General features: G+C 41.9%; 1 protein-coding gene across 1 annotated transcript in view; it reads left to right on the top strand.

The window, feature by feature from the left end:
• pear1 (platelet endothelial aggregation receptor 1) overlaps positions 1-19,954 on the top strand; it is a 61,620-nt gene extending 41,666 nt beyond the window's left edge. Inside the window, exons 6-23 of the mRNA XM_085366698.1 lie at positions 1,732-1,978; positions 4,664-4,766; positions 5,076-5,212; positions 5,566-5,778; positions 6,690-6,864; positions 6,953-7,073; positions 7,155-7,318; positions 8,182-8,284; positions 9,792-9,944; positions 10,037-10,168; positions 10,269-10,400; positions 10,968-11,090; positions 11,314-11,532; positions 13,238-13,347; positions 13,578-13,704; positions 15,386-15,448; positions 17,220-17,423; positions 19,308-19,954. Coding sequence (XP_085222824.1) covers positions 1,732-1,978; positions 4,664-4,766; positions 5,076-5,212; positions 5,566-5,778; positions 6,690-6,864; positions 6,953-7,073; positions 7,155-7,318; positions 8,182-8,284; positions 9,792-9,944; positions 10,037-10,168; positions 10,269-10,400; positions 10,968-11,090; positions 11,314-11,532; positions 13,238-13,347; positions 13,578-13,704; positions 15,386-15,448; positions 17,220-17,423; positions 19,308-19,459 — 2,678 coding nt within the window. The 3' untranslated portion in view covers positions 19,460-19,954. The remainder of the gene's footprint in view (positions 1-1,731; positions 1,979-4,663; positions 4,767-5,075; positions 5,213-5,565; positions 5,779-6,689; positions 6,865-6,952; positions 7,074-7,154; positions 7,319-8,181; positions 8,285-9,791; positions 9,945-10,036; positions 10,169-10,268; positions 10,401-10,967; positions 11,091-11,313; positions 11,533-13,237; positions 13,348-13,577; positions 13,705-15,385; positions 15,449-17,219; positions 17,424-19,307) is intronic.
• Positions 19,955-20,699: the final 745 nt, after the last annotated feature.

Genomic DNA, 20,699 nt, shown 5'->3' with positions numbered 1-20,699 from the left:
GAGAGCCAATCACCAGGCTCCTGCATTATTTTCCATTAAAATCCTCTCCATGCAGATCTCCCTGCCAATTCCAAATTATCTGCCAGTAACGTAACATTTGCGAGCTAAAGGGATAGATTTGGTTGAGGAAGAATGGCATCAGACACTCCCTCTCTTGTTGTTGTTGAACAGGGCACAGAATCTAATCACATTTGTTTCTGTTTGTTTCCCATGACATCATATATTTGAGCGTACATAACAGTGTGTGGGGAGGAAAATCAATTAGGAGCAACAGAACGGACACAAAATCATCATACTTGCACCGTATGCAAGTTTCAATAATCATGTGTAATTTTATTTTGACTCGGTGTTTTTATTTCATTTCCAGCATCGCAGAGTAGCTTTGACTCACTGTTTAGAGAAGCAGGAGGTTTTACTGGAAAACGACTGGTTTAAATCACTGGAAAATGTGGGCAATGAAAGTGAGAAGCTCCGTCGTGTGAGTGTGTGCAGTCGTGTGACTGCACGAGCTGTGGGGGTTGTGGAAAAAAACAAAACAAAAGGACAACTTTTCTTCAGAATAAATACAGTAATGCGATGTCCTGTATAAACACATGCTCAGTCTGATTTTTGGAAAGACGTGTTTGAAAGCTGAGCTGAATCCTTTTTTAGCTGAGATCAATCAGGACCACTTCAGCAGAAAGAAGATCATCGTTTCCATCTGCTGTAATCGGGCCGCGTGGCTCTGCTCTGCATCCTGCCAGTTCTTCCTAAAGTCTCATCCACATATGAAGTGATTGCTTGTTTCACTTAGACTTTAGAACATCATTATGTATGTTGTACTTGTATTTCTCACCTCATCACATGCCAGTCAGTGGTATCAATTTCTCCTGTTGGCAGTTGCTTCAGTTGCTTCCCTCAAAGTTGAGAAGAACATATCTCAGGGTGTGCTCTCTTCTCATTGGTCAGTGTTACTCTGACTCATCTCTGCAAATTGGTGAATTTCAATGACATTCCAGGGTCTGTGGTCATTGAACAGTTGCTAGTCTTCTTCTTTCTGAACACCCCTCAATGCGCCATTTACGGTCCTGCGTCAGTTTGTCTTTGTCTACACAAAGGGATTGTGGGACATCAGCCCATGCAGAGACGAGCTTGTGGAAGTCCTAAAAAAGCCAGCGATTCATCCCCTTATGGTGAGAGAGTTATGTGTGGGTCAAATGCTCATGGCTGGAAAAGTTGGCTTGAAAAGGGGAACAAAGATGAAGCATCAAGGATCAAAAAAGTTTTTAACACTTGGCCTCACTCCACTCCAGATGAGATCTTTTTATATTCCCCAGAGCTAAACACCAACAACGGCACAAACACAAAGAAGAGGAGCCCATGTTGCAGGTTCCTGTATTTATTTCGTTACTACCCCCCTGGCTGCAGTTAAGAGCTATAGAAAAGCTATGGTCATACGTGGAGAGCTGCAACAAGAGCCCCAGTAGATGACAGAGCATGCATGGCAGCAGACGTGACATTAAGTCAGACAATTACAAGGAGAAGCTGTGCAGCAGGCTGAAACAGGTTACATGTGCCCCATATGAGATCTGAAGGTATGATCTGAGCAAGCCAATACCATGATTGCGGTATAGATCTATATAGGAACTAACTCTTTCAGTTTGAAACAAAATCAAAAGATATATAAAAATGTTGGAAAAGGCTAATGTTTTACATGATTCAGTATACTGAGTTTGCCCTTTGACCTTTCAGACTGTGACGATAAACACTGGGGAGCGAACTGCAAGCAGCAGTGCAAGTGTGAGAACGGAGCTCTCTGCGACCCTGTGAAGGGATCATGTCGCTGTCCTCCAGGGTTCAATGGACGCTACTGTGAAGAGTCGTGTCCAGCAGGCACATTTGGGAAGCGCTGTCTGCAGAGGTGCAAGTGTGCAACCGGAGGATCCTGCGATAAAGCAACAGGAGAGTGCATTTGTCGGGATGGATTCACAGGGACTTAGTAAGTCCAAACAAACAAAACAGCTTAGCAAATTTCTAAAATCCAACACTGACTTTGTAAAAAGTGATAAAAATTTACAGACATTGGCAATGTTTCTCTATGAAGAACTTACTTTTCAGTTTCATTCAAAATCTGACTCTTGGGTGAGATTTGCATGAGGCCACCTCACAGACACCACAGCTGTGCAAGCACGATGATGACAAAATGACAAATCCAAAGTGCCGACATTAACCATATTCACCAGCTTTCCTTCATCTGTTAATGCTAACATTTTCTTAGCAGCCGAGTCTGTACTTTGTATATGTATATATTGCATACTTTGACAATTATCTCACAAATTCTGGCCCCATGATGGTGCTGGATTAAAACTCAAAGGGTAGGCAGTTATTTCACATTTCTGCTTGGGGAATAAATATTGAAAGCACATCTAAAGTCTGTGAGTAACCTTGTGGTGACACTAGAAGAAATGTTAGTAGATGATTATTGGGAATGTAAGGTACAAAAATCGACTTTCAGCTCCAGGCTATGGAAGAAATTCTGATGGAGAAATATGGTCAGATTCTTGATTAATCCTAAGAGTCGAAGCAGATATTCATCCTAATGTGCTGAAAGCGTCTGGTGAGCAAAAGTAAGATCACACTAGACATTTGTGGGACTATATTTAGGTTATCGGATGCAAGAAAATATACAGCTTGAAGATTGATACCTTGTTAGCAGTTGTGTTAGCGGTAACCAAGAAGTTAATCAAATCAGAATGATGCCTGACACACTAATTAGAAATGCTGAAGAGATGCACACCAAAATAGCTCCGACCCCTCGGGGCCTGGACCTCTGTGAGACGTTGGCAGCAGATTTTTTGGGTCCCGTTTATTATGGAGGTGCGGTGGGATGAATTTAGGATTGGGAAGCCATGAGTGCCTGTATAAAATTAGATTGCAATCCATCTAACAGTTCGGATATTTTAGCAGCCTTCTGCGAGTCGCTCTTGCTAAAAGTTAACAGTGTATTTTCCTTTTCATTAGGAGCCATTTTTAGAATATTGTACTTTGTTAGTTATTTCTTTTGGGAGACATTTATTACAGCACTTGATTAGACCCTACTTAATTACCCGAATGTTCTCCAGAGGTATGTTAGACCCTCATCTTCCTCTTTGCTGATCCATCTTTTTATTTGTTTCCGTGAGTTAATTCGAAGATTGAAAAGAGACCCCGATGGTCTACTCTGTACTCCATGAGTCATCTGTTACGCCCTGTTTTTTAGATGCCCCTGAGGATGAGTAAGCAGTAAAAACATTTCCCCACTACACATTAGTGGAAACTCTCATTCTGCCAATGTGAAAGCACAACACTCCACTTTGAGCTAAATAAAAAAGGCGGCTTGGCAACAGAGATTAGGGGATAAATCTGGGTCAATAATTGTGTGTATTTGTAGCGTTTTCATATCATCCGTTTTAGAAAATGTAATATCCTTGCGATGGTTGTAATCTCTAATGTGATTGGTTAAAGACACATTCCGCATTACCGGAAGAGGAATTGATGGATCATCTTGATTCTTTTTACATATTCAGCTACTTTTAGACATAAAAACTGCAGGAAACATTCTAAAATTGAGTCCAGAAGTTGATCTATTATGTTTTTCTGTATTTTCACAACTTGTTACAACAAAAGTACGCAGACCAACATTTCACAATGCACAACACACATGGGCTACAGCAGCAGAAGACCACACTGGATGCCGCTCCTGTCAGCTAAAAACAGGAAACTGACCCAACAAAATCAGATGACAACAGTTTGGGAAATATTACCTGATCTAATTAGTCTCAGTTTCTGTTGTGACATTTGGATGGCAGGGTCACAGTTTGGTGTAAACAACATGAAAGCATGGATCCATCTTGCTTTGGATCAAAGCTTCAGCTTGTTGTTGATTTTGTAATGATGTGTTGGATATTTTTCTTGACGCACTTTGAGGCCCTTAGCATCAAGTAAACATCAAGTATTTATGAGCACAGTGCAACCTTCTTTTGACGACTGCTTCCGGCAGGATAATGCACCATGTAACAAAGCTCAGGTTATACTGAGCAGCTTTTATTTAGCATAACAACGTTTAAATGATCCCAAGATCTGAGTCTAATAGAGCATCTTTGGGATGCAGAGAAACGGGAGATTTAAATCATGGATGTGCAGCTGACAAAACCACAATATAAAGAACATGCCTGCAAAGTGTTTCTTTTCTTTAAGTTGAAAAGAAACTTAAAGAAAAGAAAAAAATATTCGCCAAGATTAAAGAAAAAAAAAGCTGGAACCATAAGTCCAAGTGAAAGACGCCCTTTAACCCATTTCCGGTGAAATTTGCCAGACGGCAGAAGGTCCTATAGCTTGTGAAATATATGTTTCTTCTTTATTGAGCATCAATCAGTTTTCAAAAGGATGAATAAACTAGCTGCCTTTTTCATCTCAGTTCTTCCACATTCATGGAGTCTGCAAGTCCACCCTGGAAAGTTTAAAGATTGATAAGGTTTATTTTGAACTGCGTAATATTCAACACCGCTCTACAATTTTTTTTAATGGAGCTGAAAATGAGTACTGCAGGTTTCTGAGTAATGTACCAACACAAATGCAGTCTTTTGTCGCTAAAAGCAGTTAATTGCAGTCAGGAGACATTAAGCCATCTTTTTTCTCCCCCCAGCTGTGAGACCTCGTGTAGGAGGAAATGCCAGGCGCGATGCCCGTGCCAGAATGGTGGCATCTGTAAAGGCAAAGGGATCTGCGCTTGCCCACCTGGATGGACGGTATATTTTGAGGCTTTCTGTTACTCATGCAGGTTGCCAGGTTTTAAATTAGCTCGTGTTTCATGTTCCAGCTGGCTTCGAATTCTGGAAAAACAGTCACTTTTTTGTAACACTGACATTTTGAAAGGATGCACTTGCATGACTTGCACATGTTGTTCTGATTGCGAGCCCATCTGACAGCACATTATTTTCTCAGTGAGTGCAGAAGCCGATGGCATTTTAGTTCATATTTTTGCAATAACGCATCTATATCCATTTGTCTTTTTTGTTTTTCTGTGTGCTTAATGATTTTTCCATTCTGCTGTTCAGGGTCCAGTCTGTACCGAGCGATGTCCAGAAGGAAGGTTTGGGCCAAACTGTACTGAGGAGTGTGTTTGCCACAACAACGGAAAATGTGACGCTGAAACTGGACAGTGTCAGTGTGCTAAAGGTTTCACTGGTCACAGGTAAGCAAGTGAAAGTGGATCTTTGGACAGCATGTGGTTGTTTCCGCCTTTTCTTGCTTTTCCTGTGCAGGTGCCTCTCCAGTATGCTTACCGGTGCCACGTCTAATGTTTGGATTAGTCACCGACATTTTTTTCGTCTTCAAATTAAAAGGCAGCCTGGTTATGATTTCTTGTAAGTGAACAGGAGTAATTTAAGCATGTTTTTCTCCAAAATTCAGGCAAAACCAAACAGCAGAGGCACAGGAATGCAGAACGTTTAGATTTGGTTTGTGCATACTGTGCTCAAACACACATTTGTATATTTTATCCCATTGCCCCAGCTTTTTTCTGTCTGTGTGTTTTCCTGCATTAAGGTGTAAGGAGGAGTGTGCTGCAGGTAGTTACGGACAGGACTGTAAAGGCGTGTGCGACTGTGCTAACGGTGCGCGCTGCTACAACATCGATGGAGCCTGTCTGTGCGAGCCGGGCTTCAGCGGTCCGCACTGCAGGGACAGGATGTGCCCAGACGGCATATATGGCATGCACTGTGAGCGCACGTGTCTCTGTCAGGACAAACACACACTCAGGTAAGAGCAGCTCTTACATGAGTCTGGCAAAAGCTTCATTTACTGCTTTGAATAGTGATGCATGCAGTGTGAAGTGAAAAATTAAAAAAACATTCTTGTAATTTGAATTCACATATTTGACGCTACCCTTGTTCTACACTTTATGTTGCGCTGTTTAACCAAAGGGTGGTTTTTTTCTTCTTCTTTTAATAATGTTGTAGGTTTTACAGGACACACAGTTTTATTAATTATATAGTTCGTGTTCACAACACTCTCAGATATTTCTCAAAAAGATCCTGAACAATAATATTATAATAACTGGTTCATAAATATGTGTTATTTACTTTATCTGCATAGTATTGCACCATTTTAACTGAGGCTGATGGCATGTTATTTATATTATCCAACCATCCATCCATCAGTGCTTATATTAAGCCAGAAAGCCATGTTTTCCAAGTCCTTCTGAGGGATCCTTCCCAAATGAGACCAAATGAGATCTCCTATAATAATCTTGTCTATTCCAGGATCTTCATCCAGTTAGGTTTACCTGGAAATTCCCAAGTATAGGTTAAATGTTATCATATTGTATCATAATGTTGCAGCACAAAATGTAATTAAAGAGCTGCTTTAAGCAGACCACACAGCCACAGATGTTTTCATTTCTCAGGCCTTTGTGGGCATCACGGAGCCTGATTAACATCTTATGCTGCAGTGGCTCCATCAACCATAAAGTCAACCAATGAGATTATTCTCCAGCTCAGAAAAATGGCAGCATCAAATATAATTTCTTTAAAGTGGTTTCATGCCCCTCTGCAGTATGAAGACAAGTACTGAAGTACATGTAGACAGGCGCTGACTGTGGGTTTTCTTTGGCATTAGGTCCTCTGTTTCTCACTGCTCCATTCATATTTATGTCTGCTTACACTCTCCAGCTGCCATCCAATGAAAGGAGAGTGCACATGCCAACCGGGCTGGGCGGGACTATACTGCAATGAGACCTGCGCTCATGGTTTCTATGGTCATGGCTGCCTGGAGCCGTGTCTTTGTGTGAATGGAGGGGTGTGTGATGGGGCCACAGGACGATGCCATTGCGCCCCGGGCTTCACGGTCAGTGGTAGAGTAGATTAACGACTCATGACTCACTTTCTATACCTGTTGTGTCTTCATGTAAACCAAACTTTGGGGGTTACTGCAGGGGCTTCACTGTGAAAATCCCTGTAAAAGTGGCACCTATGGCAAGAACTGCTCCCTGGAGTGCTCCTGTAAAAACTATGTGGACTGCTCACCGATTGATGGAACTTGTTTCTGCAAAGAAGGTGATGAGTAAAGAAAAACAATCATGAAGGAAAACTGGCCAAAAGGAAAACAAAGACTTACAGTTGATTGTGGGTCTGCAGGCTGGCGAGGTCCGGACTGCTCCATCCCCTGCTCCGAAGGAACCTGGGGTCCAGGATGCAATGCCACGTGTCACTGTGCCAACGGAGCAAAATGCAACCCTGCAGATGGATCCTGCACCTGCACGGCTGGCTGGCAGGGGGCACGCTGTGACCAACCGTGCCCGGTGAGTATCTGGAGATACTGGCAGGAGTTATATATAATATTTACCCTTGAAGTTGTAAAAGATGTTGGAAAACCAGGTATTAAATAGATTCATCCTTTTACAAGACAACAGGGAGCGCTGTTTTTGTGACACGTCTGTCCTATACAGCAGTGTCTTTAGTCTCAGACAGTTTTCTCTGTAGGGCGACAATAAAACAGCCTTGAACCTTGAATACGGATGTTGTCAGACACCATACCTGCACACAAGTGCACAGAGTAACAGCAATAATGCTTTTATGACTCAGCTCGATGGGGAAACTGGAATGTAAACAAATATATAACATATATTGTTATTGTGTATTTAATAAAAATAACCTGTCACAACAAATCAGCAGATAAAGGTAAATGGAGATCTTAATTAATAAGTGTGCAATAACACACTGAATGCATATAAAATATAAACAAAATAAAAGCAGTGGTTGTCACTTTGTCACAGATGTCACTTTGTCACTGTGTAACATAAATGCTCTCCAAGATAAGAAAAGTCTGGTCTGTGTTTAGTCCATGTCACACTGATGAGACGAATGGCATCTTTGATAAGACTGACACTCAAATCATACGGCTGATAATTCTAGGGGTTGTCTGTTTTCTGATTAAGCAGCCCGTAGAAGTGTCCAGCTTTGAATCCCTTACCTCGCCCTCTGTATGCTTCAATCTGCATTTTGGAAAAGTACCCCTCTTGTCTTTGCGATGCCAGCCCACCAGGCTGTCTACACAACATCACATTGCCAGTGTAGTATTTTGTCTCACTCTGACTGGGCTGGCCGAATGTGGAGGAGATTCCCCTGACAGTTCTTTGCCCGTTGGCACTTGTTCATTGTGCAGATGGGCACGTTTGGGCCTGGCTGCCTGAAGAGGTGTGATTGTGTTCATGCCGACGGTTGCCAAGCTACCACTGGGGAGTGCCACTGTCTGCCAGGCTGGTCTGGTAAGTGATGACGTCCTGCTTATGTATCGCTGCCAGCTTGGCTTTGGTGTCACAGATGAGTCTGGTCTGATAAACTGTGAGCCACAGGTTTTAAACCATCCTTGCTCTCCTTTATTCTCATTGTTGTGTGACTTAAAGAAAGTCTAGTTGTAAATGTAAGCAGTGTCAGAGCCAATCAGATTTGTACAATTAATCAAGTTTCTTACTATCAGATATCATACTAGTTACTAATCTCTGTCTCTCTTATCCTGTCTTCCTTCTCTCACCCCAACCGGTCGCAGCAGATGGCCTCGCCCCTCCCTGAGCCTGGTTCTGTTGGAGGTTTCTTCCTGTTAAAAGGGAGTTTTTCCTTCCCACTGTCACCAAAGTGCTGCTCATAGGGGGTCATACGATTGTTGGGTTTTCACTGTATTGTAGGGTCTACATTACAATGTAAAGCACCTTGAGGTGACTGTTGTTGTGATTTGGTGCTGTATAAATAAAGCCGAATTGAACTGAATTACTAAACACCAATTCCTTCCTCCTTCTTTTTCATATATGACCATTTAAAAAGGGAAGGCGGTGATCTTAAACATTTGTTGCCTTACTCAGCTGTCCAGATGAAGTTTTTTCAATCTGAAATTCATTTTTCTGATTGTCGCGACACCACCTGACTCGACCTGTGAGGTCTAAACTGTAAGCCTTTGAAAACAGAGCGTTTCATTTGTGAATACATTTTTCTCCTGTGTTTTAACAAATATGGGACAAAAACTAAACCTTCTAACATGCATGAAATATTTTTTACATTTGTTCCAAGAAAGTCATTTTTTTGCTCTGTCTAAGAGATATGATCTGGCTTATGTTTATGACCTCACAGGGTTAAAGTCATACATATTGCACTCTTATTGACCTCCAACAATTCTTCTGTTGACTCGATGAGACTAATATTTTGGGGGTTTAGAGAGGACTCTGTTAACCTAACACGTGTGTGTTTCGTGCTAGTGAAGGTGAACATTGACATGCTGATGTTAGTGTTTCACTCTTACGTCCATACCCCAGTGCAGCCTCGTAAAGGCTGCTAGACTGGCCCAGTATGAAAAGCACTTTTTTCTGGTTTTGCACCTCCCATCCATGCAAATAAAACAGGCTCTTTGTGTTTCGGGGAAAACGTGTTAGTTACAGTTTTGAAAAATCTTTTTGGTGAGAACACTAAATTACCAAATATTTCAGAGTTGGCTGCTCAGCAGCAACATTTCTGAAACTGTTAACCACTAAAACCCCTCATGTTCCCATTTCTCTCTGTTCCTGCTTATCATTTCAACTACATTTTTATTATACAGTTATAACCATGTTTTTATGTATTTAGATCAGTAACTGATTTACACTTGGGATAGTGAAAGGCATTCTGCTCTTTGCTTTAGCAGATGTAAAACTGTAGGTCCTTTATTAAACTAAATGATGTGATTAGAGTCAATAAAAGTTGTAATTTCCTGCTTCGTTTATGTGCTCACTGCTTCATTTCCTTTAGGTCCCCGCTGCAGTGAGCCGTGTTCAGAGGGCCTGTGGGGGCGCCACTGTAACCAGACCTGCTTCAAGCATTGTCCAAACAGCGACACGTGTTTGAGGGAAACTGGAGCGTGTGTGTGCCGCCCAGGCTACTGGGGAGTCACCTGCCAAAACAGTGAGCGTTGTATCTGATGAGTTAATAAAAAACGACTTAAAGACTCGCTCGCTGTATGCATTGTCTAATATCAGCCCTACTGTTTCCCTCAGAATGCAGAACGGGTACGTACGGTGACCAGTGCAGTATGACGTGTCAGTCCTGCGGCCAATCATACCGCTGCCATCATGTGACAGGAGAGTGTGACTGTCTACCTGGATACACTGGGCCAAACTGTGACCAAGGTGGGCTTTCTCACTAATCAGCAGTCATCACAAAAAGCCGCTGATCTTTCATTTACAAGTGAGTGCAGGACATTTAGCAGGTTCTTTTCTGTGGTTACAGTTTGTCCAGCTGGCTACTTTGGAAAACAGTGCTCTGAAGTGTGTCTTCCCTGTGCCAACAACTCCACGTGCAACCACCGGAACGGTCACTGTGAATGTTTACCAGGCTGGACCGCTATCGACTGCTCCAAACGTGAGTGCCACAGGATTTCATGCAGAGATGAGAGCGTGGACAGTACGGTGCTTTTGATTTGTTTAGAGTATCTACAGGGTTAGAACTTGAAGTGGTAATCTGTTGATTAATAATCACTATTTTAACTTCCCAGCAGCCAGGGCCTTGCTTTTATCCATAGACCCACTCTAATCATTGGAAGCAGCCAATGTGAGGCGTTGATCTGAGCATCTTGCTTTGCTTTAGAGCTGGAAGTGACCATATTTAAACTACCAGCTGTTGCCAGTTAGCTTAGTCAGCAAGCAGCAATCATAAACTTTCCAGATGCATCACAGAGAAACAAACACCTGCTAATTAGTGCTCGACTAACAAAATACTAGAATTTTCACCAGAACAACTGAAACAAAACAGATATTTGCATTAAAAAGCAGCACAAACACAGGACCAGCTCAGTGACTCAGATTCGCTGAGATGAGGCCTAACAGAATAATAGGAGCAATCAAGTGAGTCCTGTAAAACGTCAACAGATATTTCATACAGATGCTGCTGAAGGGGAAATAAGTCAGAGAAATGTACTTTGTTTTCCAGCGTGTGATCCGGGACGTTTCGGCCAGCTCTGTGCTCAGACCTGTTCCTGTCCAGCCAACCTCCTCTGTGACAGATTTACTGGAGACTGTGTGTGTGAAAACAGAGGCGAGGACTGCAAGCAAGGTACGGACCTCATGTTAGCAGAAGTTTGGGAGTTATAACACTGACATTTACAGTACCGTACAATATAAAGCTCCTTGAGGCGGCTGTTGTTGTGATTTGGTGCTATATGAATAAAACCGAATTGAACATGTAACCTGTAATGTGTTCATAATAATAATGAATTAATCATGAAAGCTGCTCTGGTTGTTGTACTTGAGCTCTCCTTCCACCCTCTGCTTGTCAGACTCCTTTCAGCAGACGGGGAGCGTCATGAGTCGTCTTAATCCTGGAGAGAGGGAGTCGTGGGGGGCCATCGCCGGCATCGTTGTGCTTGTCATTCTGGTGGTCCTGCTGCTGGCTCTGCTGCTGCTCTACCGCCGCAGGCAGAAGGAAAAGCAGAACAACACCCCGACTGTCTCCTTCTCCACCAGCCGCACCGTCAACTCTGAATATGCCGTTCCAGGTACAGTCTGAAGATGCTTCTGTCTGCTCATGCAGAGAATGGCTCATCCCACTGAGCGCTGCATGCGTAACATAAAACGGACACAGATTCAAAGTAAAATCTGACACATCCAGTCAGACTGTTCAGAGTTTGAAACATCAGAATCTCAACACAGGATTCATCTCCTGTGGATATGAGGTTGAATTACAGCAACAATAATTTAGCACTGAACTTAAACCTACAATGTGGTAGTGTGTAGCACCATGCAGTTTCCAGTAAGGTTTGGTAAGTGCAGACGGGGGGTACGAGAACATCGCTGGATAATGACAATCTGACATGTTCAGTGGGAACAATCACCCAGTATTTTACTGTCATGCTGGAGCGTGCACAGGCAGCTGCACCTGAAAATCCAGTCACCTTAGAAACTGCTTTCATCTTTACTTTCATACGTTTGCTCTTCTTTTTCCAGCACGGCTAATAACACACTTTATGCACTTTGTGGCAAAACAGGAGAAGTAATGTATTTGTTCATGTTCTTGGAGACGAGTAACTTTTTTTTTTTTTTGCAGTAAAGCTAACGTGTTTCAATGAGAAGAATGTTTTGTGTCTGCAGCACGTATGTTGTTGATCCTGTCCAGCTGGAACACGTCACCCCGGCACGCAACAAACCGCCTTTAAAATAAAATCGAGTCATTGTATTTGAACCAAAACCAGGGTCTTTTTCTAAATCTTACCCTGTGCAAAATCGAACAGTAGTTTTTGATCTCTCGTGAGGGACCAGCACTATGGTTCTAGTGGTTTCCACCAACATAGGTCACATCACTGCCAATCACTCCACCCTCAAACGTGTGGATTTTTCACTCTTTTGGAAAATATTATATATTTTGTGTACATAGACATAAATTAGTAGATGGGAGAATCGTCATTGCAGCCAAAAAAAAGGAAAATTTGTGTTTGTGGATATAAATTTGACTCTTTGATTAATGTGTTGATGTGACGGCTGATTTTCACTTTTTGACTTCCCTGCTGGAGGTTTAAACTGACACTAAAACACTTTTTAAGCCTTAAAAATATAAAGCAGGATGTCAGAAATCAACATAACTATATTTTTAAAAAAAATATGTTTTCTTTTGGTACAACAGTTGATGACCGAATGTGATTTAAGTGGACTTGAAGGCCACCTGAATAAGGTTTATTATGAAAATAAATCACTGAACAAATTTTTCATATAGTATGTTAGAATTGGAAGAAGAAGGCATGGTCAGATATGTTTCAAACTTCCATTTAATTCAGCCAAACGTATTTGATTGTTTTACAAACTGGTGCAGTAAACTAGATAGATATCATGCTCAGTGTCAGCCATTTATTAACTGCAGTAATTGAAGTCATCTTATACATAAGGGATAAATTAAATGTTGCAACAAGTGGGACTGTGGCAGATTTTGTGGTGTTGTTGAGGATTCTTATTGAATCCCTGTAAATATTTATATTTGTGACTGCTGTCACTGCTGACTGCTAACATGCCTTTGCAGAAGAAGATTCAGCCGGTCAGTGATCTACGCTGGATATTGAGTATTTTTGGAGAACTGTGATGTTGATGTCGTTTGTATGCACAGTGCGGTTTCATGTCTATCTCACTCTGTGTGATTGTGGAATGCATTTTATTGACCTTGAGGTAATTTAATAGCAGCAGACGTGATGCCATGTGTTTGTTTTCGTCCTGCAGATGTTCCTCACAGTTACCACCATTACTACTCCAACCCCAGCTACCACACACTGAGCCAGAACAGGCCTCCGCTGCCACACCTCCCCAACAACCACGACCGCACCATCAAGGTGAATGTCATCTCTGATATCTAAGGAGAAAGCTTCATGCCTCATTGCAACTGAAGGGCAGCAATGGGAGGAATATGTCATTTGGACAGTCAGCAACAGCTGGCTATGTATTCAGGGGGTTGTGAAATCATATGATACCAAAACGTGTAGACGCAGTAGGTCATTGGTCCTCAGCGCTTCATTTGGCTTTTGTACATTTGCGACGGTTTATCATTTTTCCTGCCTTACAGAACACCAACAACCAGCTGTTCTGCAGTGTGAAGAACGCAGAGAGGGAGAGACGAGGTCTGTTTGGAGTCGAGACCAATGCCACTCTGCCTGCAGACTGGAAACACCACGAGCCTCGCAAAGACTCAGGTCCGTCTAGGTGACTCTCCACTGCGTGATTCACATAAGGATCATTTAGAGGGCACACCTGCAGCTGTAGACTAGAATAAAATGAGCACATTAACATTTACAAGCTTATAAAAGCAAGAACCTGGTTTCCTGACCTTCTGACCACAGCGGCATTAAAGTAATCAGCAAAATCTGCAACTGCTGGCTGGCGGTGAGGGGTGTGTGTGTCTGTGGTGGGGGGGGGATGTTACAAAATAAGACATTACTGTCATCACATTATCTTTGCCTGTCTCATAGTAATATAACAGAGTGATCAAATTGTAGTCAATAATTAAACAGTTATGTCACTTAAGTTAAATGCATTCTTTAATTACGGTCATAACAGGTGGAAAGAAAACGTCTTGTGCAACATTAATCAGAGTTCATGTGGGATCAACCAAACGTCTTTATTTTCACTGAAGAGCAAGTATGAAGCTGAAGTGCAAAGATCTCATACGTGTCCTTTCTTAGAAGGATTTGTGCAGACTTCTGATGATATTTAAAGTTTAATATTATATCATTATGACTAAGTGGTGACCTCTGGCAAAGTGAGAAAGCAAAGAACTGCTGTTCCTCTGATGGCCATGTCCACAGAGTTAAACCTTTTTAAACTGTGCAGCAAGCCTCTAGTGGGCTTGCTGCACAGTTTTGCTGTCCACCCTTATATATGAAGGGGGGGGGGGGGGGGGGGGGGGTGCTATGTCATGCTTTTCTCATTTTCTCTCATGTCCTGATGTTAGATGATTACAATCATGATCAAAGTTTTAAATTATGAGGTAAATGTAAAATAATCCCTGCGAGCCAAAAGCTTTTTTAAAGTCTGACATTTTCTTGTAATTTTGTGCTGAGCTAACATCAGCTCAGTGTGGTCTTTTTACACAGTCATCTCAGGGACACCAAAGGCACATGAGTAGAGAAGCCTGGCTTACAGGCACCAGGGTTCTGGTTGCAGGAGAGAGGAGGGGCAGCCAATCAGAAGACAGTGGGGTTTTTAGGGAGGGGAGGCCTTTAAAGCGATAGGAGCTAAAACAGTTTGTTGACAGACCTGGAAATTATTGTTTGAACAGTGAAAAGTATTTTATTGGTATCTGAAAATGAAAAATTGGAATATAAATGAGAAGAATAAGTCCCTATCTATTTTTGATCCAAACACATCTGCTGTAGTTCCTCATTGGTAATGAAAGAGTTAAAACATAGCTGATAATGGAGAATAACCTCGGTAAGCTGAACTGTCAGGGATCAAAGTGTCTCAGTCAAATTTAACCCTTTTTTTAGGGTCTTGATCAGAGTTGTGCGTGAAGCTTGGAGTGGAGTGCAAAAGTTTAGATTTCAAATATTTCTTAGGCTCTTTTCAGTAACTGCGCCAGCATAGCTGCTTAAACAGGTAATGGCTGAGAGCCTCAGGCCAGGAAGAAGCTTAAGTAGTTCCTGCTTATAATCTCGAGCAAAGTTTATCGACCATCACATTTCCTAGTCAGCGGGGCACACTCGATATGAGACTATAAAAATAATAAGGACTTCGTAAAAGGTGAGAGTTGCATTGCCAGCACCTATCACTCACCTGGGATTGATTTTTACAGGTTTCCACAGCAGTTTATCTGCTTTTGATTAGCTCGCTATAAAGCAAAATGAAGACGTCTGATTTGTCTTTTATTGTTAACAGGAGCTTTTGGCATCGATCGGAGCTACAGCTACAGCGCCAGCCTCGGAAAATATTACAACAAAGGTAGTTTATCACCTCATTTTCTCTCTTTTCTTACTTACTGCTGAAGTCTGAGGTTAGCTGTGGAAAAGCTGTCCAAAGTATGCTTACAAAGTATGCTTTATTTAGACAGTCTATGGATGACAGTGTTCTCCACCGTCACACCTTTATCCATCAGATGGCTTTTCATGAATTTTACACAGACATTCATGGTCCACAGAGGCTTTAACTGTGGGGACTTTTCTTCTAACACCCGTGTAATTTTTTAACAGCAAGCTTTGAGTGAATTAGATGTCCATGTAAATTGGTTTCAAAGGCCCCCTCTGGGGGAACTCTATGTACTTGTGGAAAAATGTAGCGTTCGATCTCTCGCCGCCATGTGATCACATTTTTTTTCTAGTGCTTGTGACATGTTGAATGTTTGTTTTCCACATTTTTACTTGCATATTGTTGTTTTAATTTTTATTTGATCTTATTCCTGTTTCCATGTTTTATCACTTCTATTGCTTAAATGTTATTTTTATATTTATATTTTTTTATTTATTAGTTTCTATTATTTTCTGATAGTCTGGGTGGAATTGGACCCAGGCCACACAAAAGATCAAGCCTTCTGTCATGATTTGCACACTCAGTCAGATTTTATCTTCTTCATTGTTTATTTTCTTTGCATTTATTAAATTATTTGAATCTCATTCATTTTACATTATCTGTAGGTTGTTTTGTTTTTTTTACTCACCTCAGCTCACACTTGACCTTGAATGCCACGTCGAATCAAGTGTGCTGTACAAATAAAGTTTGGCTTGCTTGTTTACTGATGACATTCCCATCATCCTCAGCTGGACTGTTTGTTTAGTCCCATTTAGCAAATGTTAAAATGCATGTTAAACAAAGACAGTAAGCTCATAACATGCTCGGCCGTGGGCTGTGTGTAGTGGTCCTGAGAGCTCCTCGTAGCGCAAACACATTTAAGCAGACTGAGAAAACATTTTGACTGGTCTGAAAACACAGACGCAGCAGACGGCTGAGACGTGTTTGTTGCAAAATTCAGTGACTCATGAAGCGAGTGATAAAACAAAGAAACCATCAGACAAACCGTAAGCTTACATCCATTTTTTTATTGTCCCCTGGAAACATTTCAGTTGTAATTGGTCTTTTTTCAGTGTCTCTGTGTTTGCGGCTCTTTAAATGCTGCACCTCTGCTGTCACTGGGGAACATTTTTTCTCATCTTGTTTGTTGCTAACACGGCATCGTTCCATAAAGAGACAAAGAAGTCTGAAGCTGCTTTTTGGATTATTTAAATATCATTATTGAATATTGCTCATGGAAAAAAACACATTTCGTCTCAACAGGCTCACTTACTTTAGGCAGATCTGTTAAGCCTACAATTTCATCAGCGTACAATTAAACTAAAGCTGATTCCTTATTGCTGTAAAAGATCATCAGCACTTTATAAAGAAAGCTGAAACTTCAGAAGCTGTCGTCGTCCTCTACTGTCATGATTTGTCTCCTGAGCCCAGAGGAATTCTCAGGCTTGTAAAACTGCTAGAAATTTCAATTTCCATGTCAGTACTCGACAGTTACTGGAAGTCCTTTGTGCTGCCTACAAATTTACGTCAACAGTCATTAACTTGCAGCTGTACAGCAATTTACAGAGCTGCATACTGATGAAAATCTCACTTTTCATGGAGTGAATGCTTCATCTAGTAGGCTTAGGCTTTAACTCTCAATCATGCTCCATTCTCGCTCTGCATGGACTTCATATGCAGTTAATCTCTCAATATTTGTTTCCTGCAGAGCTGAAGGATTCGGCAGCCGTGAGCAGCAGCTCTCTGAACAGCGAGAATCCGTACGCCACCATCAAAGACCTGCCCGGGCTGCCCCTGCCCTTCTGCCCCCCGGAGAGCAGCTACATGGAGATGAAGTCGGCCGTGCCCAGGGAGCGCGCGTACACCGAGATTACGCCCCCGCCGCCGTTCCACACGGCCACCTTACGCAGAGGTAAGCAACACTTCTGACCTCAAGCAAGTCCGAGGAGTGTTTTACACTTCACCACAACCTTCTTAGTTATTGTTATGGTTAAACGTCCAATATTTCCATCATACAAACATCAGTGGGTCTGTTTGTGTTTTTGAATGAACCAGTCTATTTGGATCCAGCTACTCTAACGCTAATTTTAATAAGAACTATGAGTTTTTAAAATTAGGAATTGTAAAGTAATCGTAAGGTGGGAACTAACTGCGATTTACACTATAGGGACAAAAATACTGGACCACATTACACCTACAGCAGCTGAAACCTGTGCCGTGCAGCTCCTGGTACAGTCTTTGTGCTGATGTTACTGCCAGAGGAGACGTGGAACCCTGCAGAGCGTTAGCACTTGCTGATCCCACTCCTTAATGTTATGAATTTTTATCTGTAGAACAATCCGTTCTTTTGACTACATGATTTTATACAAGCGCGGCAACAGGACAAAAACACCTGAATTCAAAGATTAAGAGGTGTGGCCCAATATTGTAGTTGATTTTACATAATTCTTTGGATTAACTTGAGTTTATTAGGCTACAGTGCTACCCACGGCACCATGGATCCACCCGCTTTGGGAGAAAAAACAAAAAATAGCAACTCTTTTAAGGTCCTTATCAGTCAAACCTTAAAACAGGTCTGTGGCCTGTTAGACAGCTGGGCAGGCCAGACTTCCTCAGGTCATGGACCAATGAATCAACATCTGTTTGCCACAAATAAAAGACTAAAGGAAGAGGAAGGGCAGGGGAGAGGAGAGGAGAGGGAAAAACAGGAAGCCGAAGGATTTTCTTCCTAGCTTTTATTGTATTGTGGACACTAGTAATGCATCAATATGCAGTCAGAGGAACGAAGTGTAGGTCTGCGGGATCAAATCCTTACATTCATCCACATATTGGATTGAGTCCAGTCTTTTTTTCTTAGACAAATCACTGCAATTTGCATTCACTCTACCTGAAACAGAAGACTGTGGTTGTAATGACAGAGCCAGCTTTGTGGCCGCTCTGTTGTTTAAATCACTGATTCTCTTCTCTGTATGACTGCAACATTTGTAGCTGGTTTTTAAGATCTGACATCCAGACAAGACTTTTGAAATGAAGAAAAGCAAAGTGCAAACAAATCCAGTCTAGCCTAATTTAACTAAAATTGATGTTGAAAATTAAGCTTGGAAAAACTTTTTGCGTCAGCACATTTTGCAGCTAAATACAAACGATTGTAGATGAGATGGATTCTGAGCAGCAACTTTTTCTGCAGTATATTCTACAATAAGTACGCATGTCATAATAAACGAAATTACCTTTAATGTCTTTAAATACTCTGGCATGGATCCAGAACACAATGACTAAGAAAATGAGTCATTTAGAGAAAATACACACTTCATGTAATAAAGGGTTTATAAACATAAAAGGAACAGTAAAGAGTAAAGACAGGGAGGTGTTTCCACTTCATGGCATGACATCGACGTGATTATGCGACACTGCTGTTTGTTACTGATGTTTTTAGTTTATTTGCTAATATCCTCGTTCAGGGTGCCCACATCTGAGAGCTAGACTCTTATTAAACGATTTATAGATGATGTTATTTAAATTTAAACAGAGGGTGAATGCACGCTTTTCCACCCTGGAGTGTGTGGGCTTTTAAAAAGCTTTATTTAGGACCGAGTTCAACAAGTTGAATTAAACACTGAGCACAGAGTAAGCTCAGACTGTAACGCCAAACCAACTCATCCAGTCAAGTCCAAAGCAGCAGGACTGAATGCACAGATGGGTTTTTATTTAAAAAATAGAGTCAGCATATTTTCCAGCACTAAAACAAAGAATGGCAGCCTGTTTGGTCCTCACAGCGAGTTCTTTTCCCCCTCAGAGTGTCAGAGCTCCCACGGCCACGCTCCTCATGAGGACCCACAGAGCCACTACGACCTGCCGGTGAACAGCCACATCCCGGGACACTACGACCTGCCACCGGTGCGCCGCCCCCCCTCGCCCTGCCCCTCCCCCAGGAGAAGCCCTCAGTGACAGCGTCAGAGCAGCAGAGCAAATTGTTCCCTTCTGCTCGCTCCGGGGTTGATGAAGAAACGGCTAATTTTATCTCTGAAAATCAGAGCTGCAGACCACCAACACAGCAGGGGCGAGGAGTCTGTCCTGCCAGACGAACCTTTGTTTACAGTGGATGCTTTGCTTTCAACTAAACACCGCCCCCTTGTGTGCGCAGAGCGGTACTGGCGTCTCCGTCACAGACCTGTCATCCAGACTGAGGAGCCAGCAGGCTGTGTGGTGACGCCCGCGGGGCTTCAGCTGCTTTTAACTCCCGAGGGCAAAACCCACCAGAGGATTTGATGGCTAAAAGCAGCGACTTGGGAATGTTTGTGTGTTTGAACTCTTGTAAACATGCTGAAATATTTGTTTTCCACACCCTTTGCGTGCTGCTGATGCATTTTTAACGGGCCTCTTTTATCAGAGCTCGATTTTTCCTTCGTCTCGCTTTTCAGGGTTTTTATTTCGAGTTGAATTTCAGTGCGTTACATTTTCAACATTTTCTCAGCTTCAGCTGAGAAAAAATTCGTCTTATGACAAACCAAATTTTATAAACAGAAAAAATACCACAGATTTTTCTTTTTTAACACCTGGAAGCCAAAGTGAGCAGCATTTTACAAAAGTTCATGTTGTGTTTTTTCAAAAAATAAATGCCATTTAAGGACTGAAGTGTGTTTCTTTAAAGAAATGTGGCTTATTGCTGCTGTCTGAAGAAAACTGTGTAAATACAGAAATGAATATATTGTCAGCCTCTGAGTATTGTTGAAGCGCAGCTCTTCTGTTCAAATAAAGATGCTGTTATGGGTCTCATAGGACACCTTATGAACTTCTTGTGTATATATTAATAGATGTTAAATGGTCAGTGTGAGTTTGGGCACAGATATTATGATAAAGCCATCAGTGCAGTGCCTCTTTTTGTCACAATTAAAGGGCCATTTCACCCAAAACACAAAGATTTTATTATGTTTCGGTTTGTTTTTTTAGACCTGGTGCCTGTGTTACCCATAATGCAATCTCTCTGAATGGATCGCCTTTTGAAGGATAGCCACCAGATACTCAGGCCAGGTCTTCTGCTGCTCATTTTTTACACATGCAAAGACAAAGATAATAAAAAAACTAAATGTGTTGCTGGCTGACAGATTTATGAGGCTGCATTTTGGGGAATTAGTTCGTTGACTGTTTATTGTAATTGAAGCACAGCTTGCTCAAACATGATTGGTCA

The sequence above is a fragment of the Diplotaxodon limnothrissa genome, linkage group LG11 (genome assembly GCF_057381915.1).
Source record: "Diplotaxodon limnothrissa isolate DT_005_m linkage group LG11, D_limnothrissa_male_GT1.1, whole genome shotgun sequence".
NCBI classification, from domain to species: Eukaryota; Metazoa; Chordata; class Actinopteri; order Cichliformes; family Cichlidae; genus Diplotaxodon; species Diplotaxodon limnothrissa.
This window is presented reverse-complemented; position numbering and strand designations above follow the sequence as displayed.